A 20,988-nucleotide genomic window follows, 5' to 3' on the forward strand; every position below is an offset into this window, starting at 1 on the left:
CAAAAAGTGGTATTTAAATTATTAATATATCCCTATCGGATGAGCCGTGCCTGAGTGCTGTTCTGTGCCGAGCAGGAGAGCACAAGGAGGGGGAGGAACAGCGGCTTTGCTGTAGCTGGGTCTTGTTCCGCACTTGTGCTGTATATTCACCGCTCTTCAGAGGAGTAATTACAGTGGCAGCTGCAGGGATTGCGACTGGGATCTCCTGAAGGGAACTGCTCTGGAAGTCATGAAACACCTCATGGCCCAAGGGGACGTGTCACAGTTTATGTGGGCCTTTTGACCTCTGAACCCAAAGCAAGGGTTTAGCTGGATCTGCAGGGTGCTCATGAGCAAAAAGGCCGCTTTGCAAACGCAAACCCACAATAAAACTCTAGAACAAGGAGTAGGAAAAGGAATAGGACTGTTTTCTGTGCCGCGGAAGCCCTATAGGAGGTAGCAACAACACAGCCTAGTCACCTTCTGAGAGTTAAAATTTTGGGAATTTGGGCGGGGGGAGGAGGTGCCCCGCACTTCTGGAGCGGACTCAGTTTAAGCAGACGATGTTACAAAGCCGAACGGCGCGGGAACAGGAAAGGCAAGTGAAAGAAACACCCAGAGGTGCCGGAGGACGAGGCCGCAGCAGCGCGGGGGGCAGGCCCGCCAGCCCGCCCGCACGGGGACCGACGGGAGAACCGGGGCCGTCCCTCGCAAAGCAGAGGGAAGCAGCGAGCGGGAAGAGCCCCGCTCCCGCCTCCTCTTCCCCTTCCCTCCTCCCCTCCTCGCCGGGCTCCGGGGCGGCGCGTCCGAGAGCGGCGGGGCGGAGCGGGGGCCGCGGGGGCCGCTCCCCGCCCCGCCGCCCCCACGTGTGCAGCCGGGCGGAGCGGGCGGAGCGGGCGGCGGAGCGAGGGCCGGCCGCCCCCTCGCCCCGTTACTACGAGCCCGCCGGCTGCGGCTCCGCCCCGTGGCCTCCGGGCCCTGCCAGGGGGTGGGGGAAGCTCCTCGCTGAGCACCGCCCCCCTCGGCTCGGCTCCCCTCCCCTCCGGCGCGGCGCCCCGGCCCCGGCGGGGACTATGCGGAGATGGTCGTCCCGAGCCGAGGCAGGAACAAAGAGTCGCCGCCGCTCAAGCCCGGGCAGCAGCAGCAGCAGCAGCAGTCGCCGGGCGCCAGCCCCAGCCGCGGCCGCCGGCCGCACTCGCCCGGCAGGCAGGGCTCCGGCGGGGCCCGCGCCATGCGGAAGGGAGGCGGCGGCCGGCGGGGAGCCAGGGGCGACCCCCGGGGACCCTTCCGGGAGGGGCCCGCGGCCGACGGGGAGCGGGACGTGCTGGGCCGCGGCCCCCTGAGTCTCCTGCGCCTCTGCGGAGACCGGCTCCGAGGTGAGGTTCCTGCCCCGAACCCTGCCCCCTCCCCGCTCCCTCTGCCCCCGCGGGGATGGGAGCCGGCCATTCCGCCCGCGGGAAGTGCGGTGGGGCTCAGCGCCGCTTGCCGTCCCTCTTTCCGGCAAGTGGCGGTACCCTTGCCCCGTGGCACGGGCTGGCTTTTGCCGGGGAAGGGAGCGCCGGGACGTCTTTCCCGGGGAGCAGCGATGGGGGTCCGGCGGGCGGGAAGGTCCCTCCCGCGGCGGGAAGGAGGGAGGGAGGCGGCGGGCGGTGCCGGCGCTGCCCGGGGCAGCGGCAGCCAGGTCGCGCTCGCTCTGCCCGGGCCCGCGCCCCAGCCTGCCACAGCGCGGGGACGGTAAAGAGAGGGAAAAGCTGACAAATCCCACACAGCGATCGGCGAGAGGCGGGGGCGAGGGAAGGGGAAAGGGCTTTTTACCACTTCGGCATCCTTTGGGGGAGAAGTGGGGAAGCGTGCTGTTTGTGTAAGAAACTCTTGTGGAAGCGTTCTGTTTGGAGGTGTTGACTATCGCAGCTTGCGGTGCTGGCATGACCAGCCTCTTTCTGCTGGAAAGCATGGAGGGTTGAGTATTCTTTAGAAGTCTGACTTTCTGCTTGAGCAAATTTGCCAGTAACATAACTGTGAAGAAATTCCCTTTTGACAAGTTATTCAGTAAAAGTTATTTCAGAAATTAACAACCTGGTGATTTATATAGTCACCGTAGTGATGTTTCAAGCTTTTATGTGTAGTTATGAACTTGCTGTATGAAGTTTCTTTCAGCATTTTTGAGGTCTAGTCAAGATTTTTACATAAAACTAAGGTTGCAGAACTCAGATTTCCTTTTATAGACGCTGTGCTTAAGTGATGCTTAAGGTGCTTGTGTTCTTTCAGCAGTATTTGTTGTCGACAGAAAGGCCTTCGTCACAAAAGCTGATAGCAACATCTGGCTCACCTTCCTTCTGGGTAAGTAGAAGGAATACCTCGTGGGGGGGGATTACTGATCTTTTTACCTTTCTTTCTCTGTAATTGGAAATTGTGTCAAAATATATTTGGAAATACAACTTTGAAAAAGAAAAAAAACATAGCTGATGTTCAAAAGGGACAGGAAATAACCTCCTACCTGGTAACTTTTGGAAAGCTGCTACTGTAGCAGTTGATGTGGTATCACAATATTTATAGGAAAAAAAATTCCAGATATTTATGTGTTTCTCCTATCTAGTCATTAATATGTAGGGGAAAAAAACAAAAGGCAGCAGCTCTTACTAAGTAATGTGATCACAACAGCTTGTTCGGTGGAAGAACATACAGTTGTACAGGGATGTAAATTTGGATGTTATTATCTTTGGTAATATTTTTGAGTAAATAATGGAATGATTAATGACCAAAGTCTTGAAAAAAACACCTAAAGTATTTGCAAAGAGATGCGTTCCTAAAGTTAACAGATGTTAGGTAATAGCATGTTTGTCAGCTGCGCCATTAGATATACCCTAAAAGGTATTTTAATGAAGACTTTCAGGGTATTCCAAAGATGCTGGTACAGTTAATCACATCACCAGTAGTCCTGGTTGCCGGAGGGAGTTTCTTCAGTTTGATGAATTACATTGCAAAGTAGTAGCAGGGAAACAGCCCTTAGCTTACAAACTAATTAATGAATAAAGTGTTCCTGAATTGCTTTACTTGGTTCTGTTTATTCAGCATTTCCTAGACTCGTAGTTACTTAAATGACACAGAAGTGCTTAAATGATGGTCAGAATTGAAAAATGCTTTCCTCTGATTGAAATTTGAGAGCAGATTAGGGAGAGAGCTTTACAATTTTTGGAATTTGAATTTGTCCATGAAACCCAGTTAAATCTATTAAATATTTCAGGGAGGTTTTTTTTATTTGGAGTAAAATCTTAATAGCAAAGTATGTACTAGCATACAGTATTTGCAGTAGTAAAGAATGTACATATACTAAGTATGAAACAGTGAGTTTTGATTAAGTTTAGTGGAATTTGAATTTTTGTTGTTGCTTTGTTTGCAAAGATCTAAGGCCCATATTTTAAAAACAGAGGCTCCTACAGCTGGAGCTAGTTTAATTATAGAGTGTGAGTATTTTTCTCCTACGAATTATCTCCAATTTATGTGCAGCAGTAAAGTTGTCAAGGATGTTCTTATACAGCACTTCACCCTATTATGTTGTTTGGTTTTTTTTTCATAATCACCACTGACTTGAGGCCTTATTCCTGAAGGCATCCTTATTATATTGCACAGAATCTCAGAACTTGACTAAGCTGCAGAAGTAGTCGATGCTTGCAGGTTCCTCATTGTTTTCAGTTCTGCTGTATTCCCACTCGGTCACTTTGTGGATATTTGCAAAATATGAATCAGTTTATTGTACCCTTCACATCCTTTTGGATTATAGTGTCTCAGCATTTGTTGTTCTCTTGGTAAATAAAGCCAAAGAATGGCTGTATTCTTCAGTATTTAATTTCCCGAATTGGAATCCTTTTTATATGCCATTCATATTGCTTTTCTTAGAATAACACACATGCAAAAATAGGAAATCTATCAGATTTTACATAATAGCCCTAGTCTGCAAAAATCTTATCATGTGCTTTGGTTTTAGGGCTTCTTAGGCTGAGTGAGAAAATGGCATCTGTAAGTTCAAGTACATAGTAGCTGTGTAAGTGTCTCTAGCATTAGGACTACAGTATTCCCTTCCTGTCCCCTCCTTCATTCCCTCTCCAGTAAGGACATTAATGAGATCAAAGGGTGGTAATTTGACAGAGCTGAGCTGCATGTTTTCCATCAGAAAGTGGCTTAATGCAGTCTGCTGAAAAATGCTGATTTGGACTTAGAGTGGAAGTCTGTGAATTAAGCCCATTGTCTCTTGAAATATGAGTAATTAACATTAATTGCTGTGTGATTATGAAAGGTCTTCACTTCGTACTTATAATAGAATGATACTGTGAAAATGTATATGAAATTCTCCAAAATAACTGTGAATGTATTTACATTTACTGCATTGACTTTCAATAAAACATTTACTGAAGGGAAGAATCAGATTTAAGGACATTGTTTCCTCTATGAAATAAGTGGTATGTCTGGATGTGAAATATAATTTCCATAATAATAGATAATTTATTTGCATCAATAAAATACTGCATATTTGCCTTATTTGGAACCATGTGAATTTGAGTTAATGAACAATATTGGTAACTAAGATGCATTGGACTTTATATTCTTTCCTAATATGTGATCTGTCTTAATTTTTTTTTATGGTTGGTGTGTGTGTATATGCAAATGTATTTCAGTATCTAATCTTACTGAGACTCTTGTGAATGTTGCTGAGAAATAAAATAATGCCTTGTGCACATGTGTAACTATTAGTCAATAAGCAATAACTAAGAAAGATATGGGCTGCTGTGTTTCTTTCCATACAATTGCTGCAGAACATGTTTTTTTGTATGGAATATGGTTTGCTGCATTGCTGATAGAACTGACGTGCTTACCTGGAAATCCATGTCATGTCAATGCCTGCTCTTCTGAAAGACATTTGCAGCTTTCCATAAGAACTAATGTAAATGTCTTTAGTATAAAAATAACCCCTGCAGTTCCTGAACCTTTCCTAAAACATTAAGTTCTGCTTACACCAAGCAATTTTGGTGATTTTTTTTTTTAGAAACTATGCAAAAAGATGAAATTTTAAGTGAAAGATTGAGGTCTTCATTTTCTAACAGGAACCCAGTTGTCTGGGTCCAGTCTTGTCTTTAAAGAACCTACTTCAAGTGGTAGAAGTGAAGCTCTAAAACTCTGAGGGAAGTTTCAGTGTGGTGTAGTACCACCTCACACTGCTGTGTGAAGTGTTTAACATGAGGTCAGTGTTGTTAAGTTGTACCAGCAGCTAGTTCAGAAATTTTTTTTGTGTTTTTCTTTTTTCTGTTTTGTGGTGGTAATTTTTTCTCTTACCCAGCTTCACCTTGGATCTCTTCACTTACAAAACTTAAATTTTAAAATTAGGTCATAATGCAGCACACTACAGTTAGGAACCTTGTTGTGACCATGATAACAAGTGCTGGCAGCAGCAGCACTTCCAGGCTCTGTGTCGGAGGATAATATAATACGTTGTGACCATGATAACAAGTGCTGGCGGCAGCAGCAGCACTTCCAGGCTCTGTGTCGGAGGAATTAATATAATATATATATAGGGCATATATACTAGGACATGAAGTGTACATTCGGTCCACTCCATTCCACACAAATTTAGTGGGTTTGCAAAGGCGTTTTCTCTTATCCCTGCTGCTTTCCAGAAACAGACAACCCTAGTCTTGTAACATGCAGCTTGAACAAATGTACATTCCCTAACTCTCAGACTATATTCTGCATCAGCATGCAGTCATTGCTGTGTGTTTTACCAGTGTCCAAGCACCTTGACTCATTCCACGTCTTCAAAGAGGCAGCAGCAGTGTCTGGGTGCCAGAAGGAGGGAAGGTGTGTGCTAGTCAGCACCCTGGAGAGGGACACGGTGCTCAGCACCTTTCTGGCCACAGCTGGGTCTAAGCAGGGAGGGTGGTTGTCCTCTCTGTTTTCTCTCTGCTGCATACAGCTTATGTGCATATTCATTACAGCTATTCATTAACAGTAAAGATTTTGTGTATTAAAGACAACTAGTCTGCCAGATCTTTCTATGGCAGAAAGCCTAGAGGGCAACGGAGACCCCTTCAGTCTAGGAGGAGCACTGTGGTCGCTCTAAATGCCTTCCCATTATCCCTCACTCGGGCAGGCTTTGCTTCCGTGGAAGGCTGCATTTGTTGTCAGCGCTGCCCGAGTGAATTGGAGTGGTTCCTGCTCTCTCTGGGTCTTGTCATACTCAAGAGGTCAGAGACCTAGACTGTTAACTCACTGCTTTATCAGCATTTGTCTCTTTCCTTTGTCCCTCAGACTATCTCCCTTGTTCTGTGTCTACATGGCAGCAGTGCAGATAGTCTTCAAATGGACAAATGGAACCTAATTGTGTGTAGAGTCTATAATTTTTTAGCAATTACAGACTCAATTAGATTTGTGTTGGTTGTCATGGTCCATTTGGATTTCTCATATTTACAGCACAGAGTGCTCTGTAAATGAAAATTTATTTTATGAGTCCATTAGGAAGGAAAACAAACAAACATGGCAAACAAGAGCCAGCCCACTTTGTACAGGCTGGTCTAACATAGGAATTCACTGAATCATCGTTTAAGGTATGAGCTTTTGAGCTCATAAGTTCTCTAGTTCATAGGTCAACTTGAAACTTCTAACTTGTGCACCTCTCAGCAAAATAATTACCTAAATGATGATGGGAGTGTTCATCCTTCCTTTTTCATCATATTGCTGTATCACCTGGGGAGCATGAAAACCTCAGGAGCCCAGCTGCTGCGGGATCTGCTTCAGAAACTTTTTTGCTAAACTTTTTTTCACCTTAAAGCTTGGAAAGTTTGATCTGTAGTGTTTCCAGAGTTAGCAGATTCTGAAGAAGCTGCCAGACAATCAATACACCAGGAGGTGCAGGAGAATGCTGCAGGAGACAGCAGGCTGCAGGTGATAATGGCTGCAGAGTGACCTTAAGCCCTTTCAGGCCACCAGGTTCTGCCTGTTGGTTGCCCTTGCTTTGACCTAGCACTGCTGCTCGTAATGTGCTTCAGGCCTTAGCATGAGTTAGTGAAAATCTGAGCAGGAGTTGAGTGAACAGTCACAATAGGCAACATAAAACTTCTAAAAAATATTTATGCTTATTAAAAAACTGCATTTAATTCAGTTTTGTTGTTGATACCTGAAATGTGTGCATTAGATGCTGGTGGGTCAGCTTGAGTGATGCAAGATGTAGGTGGAAACATTGCCTAGTGCTGAATACCAAGAAAATTTTCAAAGACCTGGCTGTGGAGGTGTAATTCAGATGTTCCTATTCTTCTGTTTTCTGGGGTCTTGAGTACCTTCTGTGCATCTCTGAAGCAGTACTGCAATTACTGCAGTGAACACAATTTCATGTTCAGTTATTTAAAAATTTGAGTAACTTTGCACCTTATGTTTCCTTTACAGCTGTTTTCGCAGGAGTCCTACATTGGTAAGGTTAAATTTACTGCTTCAGAGTAATATGGTATTTTAAAATAATAAAAATATAATTTTTAGTTTTTTTTAGAGAGGATATTGGGATAATTTATATTTAGAACATTCCTCTCATGACTAAATTATGTTTGAATTGAGTAATTCTATTCTTGTGAAGATGGCGTGAAAGATTTCTTAAGCCTGTTCAGAGAAGAGTGAAGCCTGCTTTTCAGGTGAAAAATTGCTGCTTAATCCATAAGTGTGTGCACTTAAATTAAAATGCATTACAGTTTTATATATAGTATATAGTGTTATAGTATTGTTACTAATACCATAACAGAATTTAATAAATACTCTTTGTCTATACTTTTTCAATTTCAAATTATCTGAATAGATGAGGATATTGGTATAATATATTAATAACTTAAAATAGCAGTTTGTACGTAAACTTTGAGTATTCATTGAATGTTCTTTGCTATCTATGACTTAGTACATATTCTAAACCTCTTTATTCCATTTTGATTGTTATTATTTTTTGGCAGGTGTCACATAACAACTCTTTTTGAAAATGACCGTCATTTTTCTCACCTGTCAACACTGGAAAGAGAAATGGCTTTTCGCACGGAAATGGTTAGATTATGTTTCAGTGTTTGGAAAACTTCTGTCTGTAATCTGATCACGGGCTTTCCAAAATTTCTTAATACATTCTGCATATGTATACATATTGATCTCTTGGAACTACTGTGCATTACACTTTTATGTGCAAAGTATTTATGTGACTTCCAGCTGATCCCTATGAATGTATCACTTCACAGTTCACTTAAAATATAATCTAAAGTATGGTTCTAGAGGACCCAAAATAGAAAACTGCAAGTACCTTATACCTTGCTTTCAGTTACAGTCTTCTTATGCAGCCTTTTTTGTCTAAATATTTTTTCAATTAATATATGTTGGCATATATATACACAGACACACACCTTTTGTCTGCTTTTATTTTGAGAATTGTGAAACACTATGTAATGCATAATTACCAGCCCAAATGAGAGATTGCCAGGTATGCTATGAAACAAAGTGGAAGCAAACCCACATCTCTTGTTTCGGTGGCAGTAACAGAAGGGAAAAACTGGATAGTCATCTTCAATAATTCTGTCCTGTTTGTTATGTTACCAGATTTGTTTAAAAATGAAGCTTGTACGTAGTGGTTCCCGAGGCAGAAGTGACATCTTTAATTGTAAATAATTAATCTGTTCTTCTGTAGGGTCTTTATTATTCCTACTTCAAGATCATTATTGAGGCACCATCATTTTGGAGTGGAGTATGTGCCATTATGAATGACAAACTAACTGAATATCCTTTAGTGATTAACACCTTACAAAGGTTCAATCTTTACCCAGAGGTGAGTTACGTTTTAAATATAGTACCCTCTGCAAATCTTTGGTTGTTTTACCTTTGACTGCAAATTTGTAAAAGTTGCTTTGGAAAATGTGTTTACAAAGATACAGTGACTAATGAAGTGTTGCTTAAATATTGTATTTCAGTTCCAGATTTCAAATGAGAATGTTACTTCATACATGATGATCAATTTCTAAATTTCAGGTATTTTCATCAACTATGAAAGCTTTCTAGATCTTAATAATGTGTGCCCAAAAGTTGCAGACCAATTCTATACTTCTGCCTTTTTTTGTTCTTTTCCCTGAAAGCAAGTATGTTGCTGATGTTATTTACTTCAGGATATAAGATGTATGAATTATCAGAAGTATGTGACAATAATGACTGAAGTGATGACGATTGCAAGAGATTGTTTTGTTTTCCATTTTTTGTAGGACACAAAAAACTGACAGAACCAAGCACATCACAGTTCACAGTGGCTGTGAAATCCATGGGTGGTAATAGTTTACTTAGATGTTGCAGAGGAAATTTGTCTGTGGAGGACTGACTGCTGTTGATTTGTGCATACTTAATGTTAGACTTATTACCTGGTTAGATCATATTCCTACTCTGCTTTTTTCTCAGTAAAAAGAACATGTGCTTAAAGTACAGAAATGATGAGGTTTCTGTCTCTTAAGGTTTTGCCAGTGTGTCTTAAACATTCTGCAAAGGGAAGATTCCTTTGGTTAATGTACATTTCTGTAATTTCAGCAGCAGTTTATTTTTGTAAGAACCAACGAATAATGGCTGTGATTGTTGGGTACTAGCTTTTATACTCATTCTCCAGCTCTGTTGGAGCAGAGCTGCTGTCAGGAACTGTATGTGTAAGAGTTCTTGGTGTGCATGTATTTGTACAAGTTACACGTAGTGGTTTCATTTGCTTCTTAAGTCCTTGCTGTGGAAGAACTAAATGCTATGCAGATGAGCACTTTGTTGCCCTCTCACTTGTTTAGGGTTGCTTGGAATTTTTTTCTAATTCCAGATGGATTGCAATTCAGTTCTAGAAATGCCCTACTGTGAACATCATTTGAATACTAGAGTTATTTCCTTTAGCTGAAAAAAATTTATTGACTTCAGCTATAGTCTCACTTTCAAAAATCAAGGATTATTGGTCAAATGAACTTGTTCTTAAAGACTCATCAGTATCATCCTGAAAGATGACTAAATAAATTAGGTGATGAAATCAGATATAGTGGCTGACATTCTATAAGAGCGCTGGCTTGATTACAGTGCAAAATGTGTAGGTTTGTCTGTTCATTCAGATTTCTAGGATTATACTGGCTCATAGAAATTGGTGATAAGGTATGAATTCATTCATCTTTTCTGTGCCTGTGTGGGCATGCAAAGCAGACAAATAGTCTCCTCTATTCCTTTCAGTCATTTACTGCTTAATGTCTAGACTTCCTGTAAATACTGCTTTGGGGGGTTTTTTAAGTGTGTACTCCTATTTTCACATAGCTGTCTTTATAAAACTGTCAGTAGGTGCAACCTGTCATTTGAAATATGTTGTCCAAATTTATAGAATTTTCTTATGATATAATGGGGCTGGGTGGTGAGAAGATGCTTGTGGATTTATTTGTTGGCAGTAAAATTTCTCCTTCAGATGCTCAGTATCCAGTCATGGTTCCTGAAAGTGTTTCATTTCCTGTTTGATATTTTGGGATCTTTCCAGCTCTTTCAGCCCATTAGTAGCAATAAGGCTGAATTCTAAAAATGTTTGTTTGTTTAATGGATATTAAAATTAAATTTATCAAACCCAATCTGTAAATCCCATTGCTAAATAGGATGTTAAATTAATTAAGAAAAGTAAAACAATTCACTTACGTGTACAGCCAGTACTAGCCTTAAAAATTCCAAAAAAAAGGAAAAAAGTAAAATGAGTGTGTAGCAATCACTACATCATTTATGTAAATTATACATATAAGCAGTAAAAAAACTGTCAAATGCTACAAGGTTGTCCTTGTACCTGTACAACATTAAAATCCAAATAAAGTTGATCTTTCAAGTATTTGCTCCATAGTTGCTTGTTCTAGTAATTGTAGTGTTTTCATTTCTGCTGAAAAATGGTGGAGAGATAATGTGTTAGTTTCTGTGGTGGAGAGATAATGTTAAATTTGCTCCCTGGATGTTCATTGTTATGGAGCAGTTGATATTTCTGTGTGTGGTGGTGATAGTGAAGATGTGAGTTGAAATGAGGAGTGTGTTACAAAGATCCATGTAGTTGGCTTTAAAGTGCACACTCAAAGGCAATTAGTGAAAGGGCTTGACTTTTCTGCATGCTCTTTTGCAGCAAAGACCTGGCCTTGTCCAAAGACTGCTCCTGGGTCTGAAAGCTAGGCTTTTGTTTTCCAGGTTTTGCATTTACTTCCTTATTTGATAGATAGAAATTCCAGAAACATCACTGTGCTCCAAGTGACCTAGCAATTTTGTGCTGCTTACTGATTTGTTTCCATTTTTATGCCCATGTTAACTGTTTCATGTAAAGTAGCTTTTGGCAAAAAATAGGGTTTTTTTTGCTTGAAGTACCTAGCCTGATACCGTTTTAGGTGTACTTTTTAGGGAGTATTCACGTGTTAAACCTGCAGCAGACACAGGCACTTATGGCATGAGCAGGTTAAATTTTTAAGTTGATAAATTTGTCACTGGACTTTTTTTTTTTTTTGGTGCAACATTGGTTTGGCAAGAATGCTTTATATGCTTTGCTAATGTCAGCTTCAGGGCTGGTGATGCAAATATGCCATTCAGATGTCCTTAACAAAGCACATTCAGGAGATAAGAAGAAAGACACTGATTTGGTTCTCCAGGCCTAATGATGACTGTCTGGAGATGGGGCAGTGTCTGGTTCATGAGTGCACATGTGCACTGCCAGAAGCACCAGGGCACTGATGTTTAGAAAGCTTCCAGGAATTCAGGATACTGTACTTTGTAAGGCACGATGTTGAGGCATGGAGTCTTGTCTAGGAAGATGTAGTTATATATTAAATATACAGGATTTACGTTGTGAGGGTATGAAGGCCACAGATGAGGTCAGCCATGATGATTGGAGCCTTGGCATTGAAAATTAATGAATTTTAGAATTCCAGAACAGTTGAGGTTGGAAGGGCTGTCTCAAGGTCTTCTAGTCTCAACACTGCTCAAACCAGGGTGAAGTAGAGCAGGTTGTTCAGGGTCATCTCCAGTTTCAATTTGAATATACTACACCTCTGCAGATTGTTCCAGTGTTTGATCACTCCCAAATTAAAAAAAGTTTTTCTATCCCTATATGTAAGTGGAATTTCCTGTATTTGAATTTGTGCTCATTGTCTCATCTCTTGTCAACCAAAAAGAGTCTGTCTCAGTCATCTTTATTCTATGTCCTTCTGGTCTTGGGCAGCCCACAACTGAGCTCAGCACCGCAAATAGAGTGTTAGCAATGCTGAGTAGAGGGGAAGAGTTGCCTTTCTTGTCCTGGTGACATACAGCTGAGGATATATTTGTCTGTTTTGCATCAAGGGCTTGTTGCTGGCTCAAGTATAAATTGTCCACCAAGACTCACAGGCCCTTTTCTGCAGAACTGCTTTTGTGGTGGTCAGCTTCCAACTGTACTGGCGCACAGTGGTGTTTATTCCCAGTGCAGGACTTTGTATTTCCCTGTTGGGAAGATTCCTGTTGGCCCATTTCTCCTGCCTTTTGATGTCACTCTGAATGGCAGCACAAGGATCAGTCACTCCTTCCAGTGTTTATCCTGCAGATTTGCTGAGGATGTTCCCTTGTGCCATCATCTAGTCTTAAGATGTAGAACAGATTGGCACCAGATTAAAAAAATACCCACAGCTGTCACCTTATCTATCCAGACAGTTATAAAGCTGGACAGGTGTGATTTCACCTTTGTAAATCCGTGCTGATTGCTTCAAATCACTTTTTTGTCCTTTGTATTTTTGGAAATGGTTTCCAGGAGGATTTACTCCTTCACATTCTCACACGCATTGTCTGTTTTTCCTTCTTGCCCTTCCTGAAGATAGAAGTGACATAAAGAGTTTTATTAATTGTATGGGGAATGAGAAGAGAGAATCATCTTTCTTATATATGTTCTCTGTGACACAGGGCAGAGGCAGCTAATACTGCAGTGGTGAAACATATTGTCAGTCTGGGAACCCCAGGGTTATAACTTTCAAAGCAGCTCAACTGGAATGGCCACATTATTCATTTATGAACTCTATAAAGTCAGTTATATCCTGACAGAATAGCTTGGTAATGTTATTAACTAATGACTTTGCTGTGAGATGAGTTCTCATTTTTGCTGTGACACAGAAAACTGATGTTTTCTGTGTCAGGTGTTGAGATTCAGTTGAGTTGTTATAAGAACACTACAGCATTTTCATGGAAAAGGGAAATGCTCTCTTGCATTGCATCTCTCTTGCATTGCAAGCCCTTTGTAGTGCATGCTTAAAATTAACCTATCAAATTTTAACAGACTGAAAATCCTAAAGCTTTGGTCCACTTATATTCTTGTGAGGTGGAAAAAATTAATTGGCTTGAATGGGTTCAGTTTGGTCAACTGTCCTGTCAGCATCTGTGATTTTAATATCTGATAAACAAAAATACTCAAATCAGGAGCCTTCCAGACAATGCAATACATATAGGGGTTTTTTCTGAATATTGCAGCTTGATGCATGAAATTATTTCTGTTATAAGGCATCTGAGTATCAATAGGCATAATTTTAGTCTGTTAATGAAGTCTGTTAGATGCCTCTAGGAAATTGTGATCAAAAGTGCTGAGATAAATCCTGAGCTTGAAAATGAGCCTGGAAGAGGGCCAGTTGTCATGAGAGGTTACTCTGGGCAGAAACTTCTAATCCTGTTTTCCCTCTAGGTGGTCCTTGCCAGCTGGTACCGCATATATACCACCATGATGGATTTCCTTGGTCTGCCAACAAAGACATGTTGGACTGTAAACAGAGGAAAAGGGCTTAGCCCTGTTGAAAGCTGTGAAGGTAAATTCTGGTTTATCATGGTTTCTCCTTGGAAGCATGTACTTGTGGCTTTATGTATTTCAGAAATAATAAATATCTCTGTGTTACCAAGGGTGAAAAATATGGGTTTTGCTTATTAGATAACTCCTCCTGCCTAGATTGAATTCCTATCCTGGACTTAAAACTTAACAGTTATTGTTTGAGCCTTCATAATGTTGGATTGTTACAAAGAATAGGATGTCCTAAATGTAACTGGAGGGCTACTGTACATGTATTAATTTTTGTAATTTCTGAAGGATCCCAAATACGTTCCAACTTCCTGCATTTCAAAATTTCCTCCTTTAATTTTGGAGATTTTTAAAAGAAATCTTACCTAGTGATGCTGCTGAGAAGAATCCTCTTCCTCTCATGAGTTGGTATTCAGCATAAGAATTTCAATCTTAAACCTTGATTTGACACCAAAGCAAGGATACTGCCACTTTTTTTTTTCCCATGTTTGAAATATTGGCTTGTGAAGTATGTTTTAAACAATAAAAGTGGCTTATCAAGAAGTGCTTTTGAGGTGTTCTACAGTCAGTTCAAGCTGAATAATAGATTGTAGTTTGTGAAGTTTTTCATTTTATCATTTAGAATGCCTTTGTGTGATGACAGGTTAGTATTTTTCCTTTGCACAAAGGCTGTAAGAACTTCAGAGCTTGAATGGTTCACTTTCTCTAATTTTGTATGAAGCAATAAACAGTGTACAACCTTTCATTCCTGTTTTTCATGAAAACAAAACCAACAGAAGCACCAGCTATTGAGACTACTGTGTTTCGTGAGCATATCATCATCTTACTTTAGAAAACTGTCTTGCTGTGTTTTCAGCAGTGGGGAATAATCAGTGCTGCATATGAAACTGAAGTTTTGCTGCCATTCACTTTAATGAATAAGGCTTTTTATGCTGTATTGCTGAAATGATTAGAGCCAGGAGGGTTTAAAGAAATAGTGGGAAAGAGAATAGCGGCAGAAGAGTGAGCACAGAAGTGTCTGTTAATGAATAAATTGAAAGACTTGCATTGCTGGAAAATATCTTTGCTTATAATGAAACAAAGAAAGCAAAGAGCATTGTGTGTGATACGTTTAAAGATGGATTTACTCCTGCAAGAGATGGGAAGTTGAGTCTAGGATTAACAAACCTGTTCTAAAAAGCTCCATGAAATAAAAATGTAGTCTAGAGAATATTCTTTGCAGTTTTTCTACCTTCTAAACCTCACATGTTTTTCTCTGCAGTTAATGCATCCCTCTTGGCTATTCTGTCACTGACTGCCCCAATGTTATATCTACCCCTACTCTTCCTGGTTTTTTTTAAAGCTGTGGTCTCCTGATTGAATCTTCACAATAGTCTTAATGACACCTACTTTTTTTTAAATTGTCTCATTCTGTAGATACACTGAGATACTATACTGGTAGTTTATATATGATATAGATATATTAAGATAGTATACTGATTGTATGGTGCTTTATAACCAATATGGCCTTTCTTCTATATTTGACAACATATATTAACTGTTTTTTCTTAGGGTTGGGAGACCCTGCTTCCTTTTATGTTGCTGTGATTTTTCTATTGAATGGATTCATGATGTCACTGTTCTTCATATATGGTACATACCTCAGGTAAGGCAGTTGAAACTGGGCTATTCAGTTGGTATTAGCTGTCAGTTTTTAGATAAAATTTGAAAAAGTGAGTGTAAAAATATTTTTATGGGATATTGATTATTTGTTTGTACAGCAGTAGCATTTTTTATATACATATTGTCACTAAAAATACGGAAATAGAGAAGCTGTTTGGTTAAAATAATGATGATGCTGCTGGAAAAAAAGTTGTCGAAAATTTTATTGAGGCTTTATCTCATTGATACCACCAGGTTTAGGATAAAACTGGATGTTTTTATGTATTTTAAACAGCTTTTGACATATTTCTGCTCTTAAAATTATCACTGTAACTCCTTTTAAACACAAGTTGAGTGATGGTGTACTTTTAACCAAGACTGGGGTTTTCCCAGTGCTTTGCTTCAAGTCATATTTGCATGTATTTCCATTTTGGCATGACTGAGAAGGCAAAATATTTTTTGACCTAATACATTTTGGACAAATTGTATGCACTTCTCTTCTTCTATAAATTTGTGTTTTCAGTATCCTTACATTTCAGGAGCTGTAATATACTTTTCATACAAAAATAGATTCCACATTCAGTAGAAAAGCAGAAGTGGAAATACATTTTCTGTTTACATCTGTTTGCATGTGTTGGTTTTGCCAAAAAGTGAAAGGCAGCTGTATTTTCCTCTGAGAGATGTGATTGGTTTTCTCCCTCATTCATTTTCTGGCTTCATTGTCATGGGTTTTCTTCTTTCTCTTTCTCAAGCTGATAGTTAAAATAAGAAATAGCCCAGGGCAGACACTGTCAATAAAAACAGGAAGTTGCCTAGTGCATGTTTTGAGGAAGTAGGTAAACTTCGAATATTTTTGTCATTAACTTGCAATACTGCTCTTAAAGGAGTTACACAGAAATTCACATTTTATATATGAATTTTAAAATTCATTGAAAAAAAGCTCATTGAGAAATCGGCGAGCTCTTTATTTCTCACTACTTTCTTCAGAAAGCATAGACCTTGAGTTTTGTTTCTGCTTTGGAGTGTTTTTTGGCAAATTTTTGTTTTGTTTCTAGGGCTAACATTTTTACTGTTAAGCATGTTCTTATTATCATTTTGCATTTTAGTGTTGAAGGTTTTCAAATTTATGGGATGTGAAGTTGAGTTTTATGTGCAAGAGTGCACAATTCCTGGAGATTGCACTTCGTATCTTTAATCCTCTGATTTTGTATCCAGAACCTACTGATTCTGTTTTGTATCCAGAACCTACTGATTCTTATAATATATACAATACTGATATTGTATATATTGTATATATACAATACAATTCTGTATTGTATATATACAATATACTGACTTGTATATTAGTGATGGGTGAAGGATCTGAGAGGATTTGAAGTGGGGTTTTTTTGTTGGCTCTTTTTTTGGTTGATTTTTTTTGTTGTTGTTGTTGTTTGGTTTGGAGTTGTTTTTTTGAGAATCTTAACAGCTGGCTGCTGCTTTTGTTTAGTAGCAAAAGTGGTATCATCTGTCATTCAGAGTAGTAGTGAACTTCTGTGCGCAAAAATGTTCTTTGCTTTATATCACATAACTTGAGCAATTACAAATCTGTTCAAACAAATAGGAAACTTTTCTATTGCGCTTCTGAAATGGGAAAAATCTAAGTAATATCTTTGGGTTTACTTTTGCTATTTATTCAATAGATGAGTTTGATTGGTATGGAAATGTAATAAATACTTAAGTCAAAGGTTTAAAAAGCTTCCCCATGTTAACATTGCAGTATTTCACATAAAAATTGAATTGTATCTTGCATTGACCATATAATGAATTAATTTTTAAGTATGTTTTTTGAATGTGCTTGATTTGATTACCCTAAATTAATCTTCCGATCCAGACCAGAATTTCCTGTTAGGTGACTGAGCATGCAGATTCTGAAATTTACTGCTCAAGACATTAGGGAAGCAATACTGCATTTATATTGCCTGGTTTCTAAAAGCACCAGATGTAATGATCTAAACCAAAATTTGTGAGCAGTGGAATAACTGTTTTCCAAGTTAATAACATTAAAATTGGTGTTCTGTGAAAAGGAGATGATGCATGAAGGACTGGTTTGCTCTGAAATGAACACTGTCTGACTAACTAGTATTTTAATATTGTGTGTACTCCATTGCCTTCCCATGATGTTTGAGAGCTTTCCTCCCTTCTCCCCAATAAACTTAGCTGTACACAAGTGCAGCTTCATATTTTTTAAGCAACATTGACCATGATAAGATTCTGTTGTACCTATTTTTGTTCTTTTCACAGTGGGAGTCGTCTAGGAGGCCTTGTTACTGTGTTGTGCTTCTTTTTCAATCATGGAGAGGTAGGTTTCCCTCTCTTACTACTCTTTTTGTTTTTAGTTATTATTGAAGTTTAAGCTAATTCTCATTTCATTAAATGTAGTGATGTTGCTTATTTATTTGAGATTGAATTTAAATAACTTAAATTCAATTAAAATTAATAAGACAGTGGAAAGAAAAATAAACTATGACTGAAAAATACATAGCACAGTCAAATGTCCCTTTAGTGCTTAAAATAAAAAATCAGAAAGGAAATATATTGTAAATTGGTCCCGAGATTGAAATTTAGTAGCCTAATTACTTCAAGTTTCAAAACATCAGAATGCTCTGTTTTCATACCCATACCATGCATAACTGAGCTACATTTACCATATCAGTAAGCTCCAGAAGCTTTTTTAAATTGCTGTATATATTACTGGAAATTCATCAATACAAAGACAAATGCAAAGAAACCTCTGTATTACTTATATACTATACCCAGGATACACAGGATTTAGACTAACTGAGCTACATTTACCATAGCTTATCTGGAGTAAGCTCCAGAAGCTTTTTTAAATTGCTGTATATATTACTGGAAATTCATCAATACAAAGACAAATGCAAAGAAACCTCTGTATTACTTATATACTATACCCAGGATACACAGGATTTAGAAATAATGTATATATGTAAAGGATTCCAGTGCTAAACTTAAGTAAGCTGCATCACAGGAAAGAAGAAATAAAGGAACTGTCACTTACAACATCTTCTGGTTTTCCCAGTTAATGCTGTTCATGTCATTGTTTCATATTTTGGAAGAAAAATCATAGCTTTCATTCTTATTCCCTTGGGCTGTTTTTTTCTTCCCTTACTGCTCATTTTATGAAAGGAAATTTGTAAAGAATTTCTAAATGGAAGCTAACTATCTTATAAATTAGTTTAGGGTTGAATTTATGTCTTGGTTTCTTACTTTACTGAGCTGAACTTGGTGGAGAACACTGAGTTGTAAGAACGTGTATGGTACATAACAGAATTAGAGATGCTTCCATTCACAGTAATCTTTGACAGTTTTCTTATAAAACAAAAATCTGTGTGATAAAATAGCTATTTTATTTTCAAGTTTCATTTGAAATGTATTTTCTTTAAATATCCCCCATGTATGCATGGGGATATTTAAAGAATTCAGGCATTTAAGAATTAAAACATGTTAAAGCATTGTCACCCATGGATGTTGAAGTGTCTGGTTGAGAACAGGTAAACGTTATAGTTGCTAAACTTATTTTGTGCTCTGTGAGTGTAAATATGGCATTTTATGTGGATTTCTGTTCTTAATGGCATCCTGAAGTGAAATGATGTTTCATCCTTTGCTTGTGAATACTAATAAAATAGGCACAGTTTTCCCAAGCGTGTGAAGGTGGTCACTGTAACTTCAGAAAGAAAAGTGTTGAACACTTCAAGGTAGTGGTAGCAAAAACCCATTTATTTCACTGTGGTACAGTGCAGTTCTTTCCATATGTGATTGTAGGAGAGCCTCTCTCTCTGTGAATGACTTGACTTGGGGAAAAAGCACAGATGATGTATTTTGGAGAATGGTGTGAAAGCAGATCTGCATAGTTCTGCACAGATGTAGTCTGGGCTTAGGTAGGGCTTAAGGGAGGCCACCCTGATTCAAGCTCAGCTGTATGGATTTCTGGAGAACAATAGGAAATACTTGCAGAGGTGCAGCATTGGATCTCAGCCGGCACTTTTGTGTTTGGATTGTAGCTGAATGGAATAACTCAGACTTACTTGATATTGTTGTGTATATAGTTGTGGTAGTACCTGTAGTTCCAGGGGCACAGGGGCTCTCTCCTCATGGGGTGCTCTGTTGAATGCCATGCTCTGGGTGTGCCTGTGTGTGTGTAAGAAGGGCCCAGCTCTTTGACAGGCTTGTGATTACGTGCAAATCATCTTGTGTGGGTCGAGCTAGACCAGCTGCCAAAAATTTCCTTTCCTGTTTGGGAAGGATAGGACTGAGCTACACAAGTAAGCCTGATCTGCAAGCCTTGGTATCTCAGCTCTAATGCTATGTAAAATTGGTATGTAAAAGTGCTCTCTGGCCGTGGGCTAGTGACCCTAAGGCTGTATGTTTTTGTTTGTGCTGTGCTTGTGCTACTGTGTTTAAATGATTTGAAACTTAGACAAATCTGATATATTTCTACCTGCAGCGGAGTGAGTTTACAGCCTTGATAAATCATCCACAGATGATTGAGTGTAGAATTACATTCCAAATATAGAAAAGTAGCATAGCCCATGTTAGTCAATCCACTTCTAAGATAATGCTTCCTTTTAATGGTTGTATATGCTCATCATTTTTTTCCTGTCTTATCTTCTCCAGTATCATAAGATTTGGTAAACCAAATGTTGCTGTAGTCTTGAAAAATATGCAAAATGACTACACTGATTTAGAATAATCATGGTTATATTTATTGCTTATTAAAAAAAAATTAACTCATCACATCTGTGCAGTCAGCTGAGGACAGCATATTAATACATATATTTATGAAAAGTTTATTTTGATGATAATTAGTGCAGCATTTACAAAGAGTGCTTCTTGATGTCAGGGACTGTGATTAATGTGATGGGTTTCTGTTCTTTGCTTTTATTTTACGCTATTAATTTAACATACTTGGGAAATGGTAAGACAATAAGCAAGGAACTATATAATGTTGATTTTAGTGACTTGTTTGGTAAAACAATATTTTTTAAAATGGTTTAAAGATTCTAGGAAGCAAAGGAGAAGGAACATCCTGGTAATAATATCCTACAGTATTTGCATAGATTCATTATAGTCTATGTTTTGATAAATTACATTTTTCTCTTGTAGTTTTAAAGAACTTCTATTTTTTAATACAAGTCTCTTGATAGCCAATTTGAACCTGTTTTTTGTATGTCAGAGTATTCCTGTAAAGTTTTATTTGTTCTTTTTTCTAAGGTCAGTGCAAGCACTTTATGAATATCTGAATATAGACATTGGAGTCAACAGCTGTAGCTGAGCCGTTTGCCATGAGGCCCATTATTTATTTGTCATGAACCCCATTAATGAAGAAATTAATTGAAAAACTATTCAGTTGACTTCAGTGTATTATGTTTTGCTTTAATTAGGGTTAAAAAGTGGAATACATAAGTTATGTATAAGTAGTATAGGGCCTGTATGAACTTAATTTAATGAGTTTAGAATACTGGCCTGTTTTGCAGGGCAGCTTC

The 20,988-nt window shown here is 39.0% G+C and overlaps 1 protein-coding gene across 2 annotated transcripts in view; it reads left to right on the forward strand.

Annotated features, from left to right (window-relative positions):
* The first annotated feature begins 879 nt into the window (after positions 1 to 879).
* The window catches only part of DPY19L1 (dpy-19 like C-mannosyltransferase 1), a 45,504-nt gene continuing 25,395 nt past the window's right edge, over positions 880 to 20,988 (forward strand). Inside the window, exons 1-8 of one of the 2 annotated variants that reach the window (XM_039715145.1) lie at positions 880 to 1,355; positions 2,248 to 2,319; positions 7,411 to 7,435; positions 7,959 to 8,046; positions 8,675 to 8,812; positions 13,697 to 13,817; positions 15,356 to 15,449; positions 17,729 to 17,786. In XM_039715145.1, coding sequence (XP_039571079.1) covers positions 1,061 to 1,355; positions 2,248 to 2,319; positions 7,411 to 7,435; positions 7,959 to 8,046; positions 8,675 to 8,812; positions 13,697 to 13,817; positions 15,356 to 15,449; positions 17,729 to 17,786 — 891 coding nt within the window. In that variant the 5' untranslated portion in view covers positions 880 to 1,060. The remainder of the gene's footprint in view (positions 1,356 to 2,247; positions 2,320 to 7,410; positions 7,436 to 7,958; positions 8,047 to 8,674; positions 8,813 to 13,696; positions 13,818 to 15,355; positions 15,450 to 17,728; positions 17,787 to 20,988) is intronic. The other variant, XM_039715146.1, reaches the window with a different exon arrangement.

The sequence above is a fragment of the Passer montanus genome, unplaced genomic scaffold (assembly GCF_014805655.1).
Source record: "Passer montanus isolate IOZ18808 unplaced genomic scaffold, ASM1480565v1 scaffold32, whole genome shotgun sequence".
Lineage (NCBI taxonomy): Eukaryota > Metazoa > Chordata > Aves > Passeriformes > Passeridae > Passer > Passer montanus.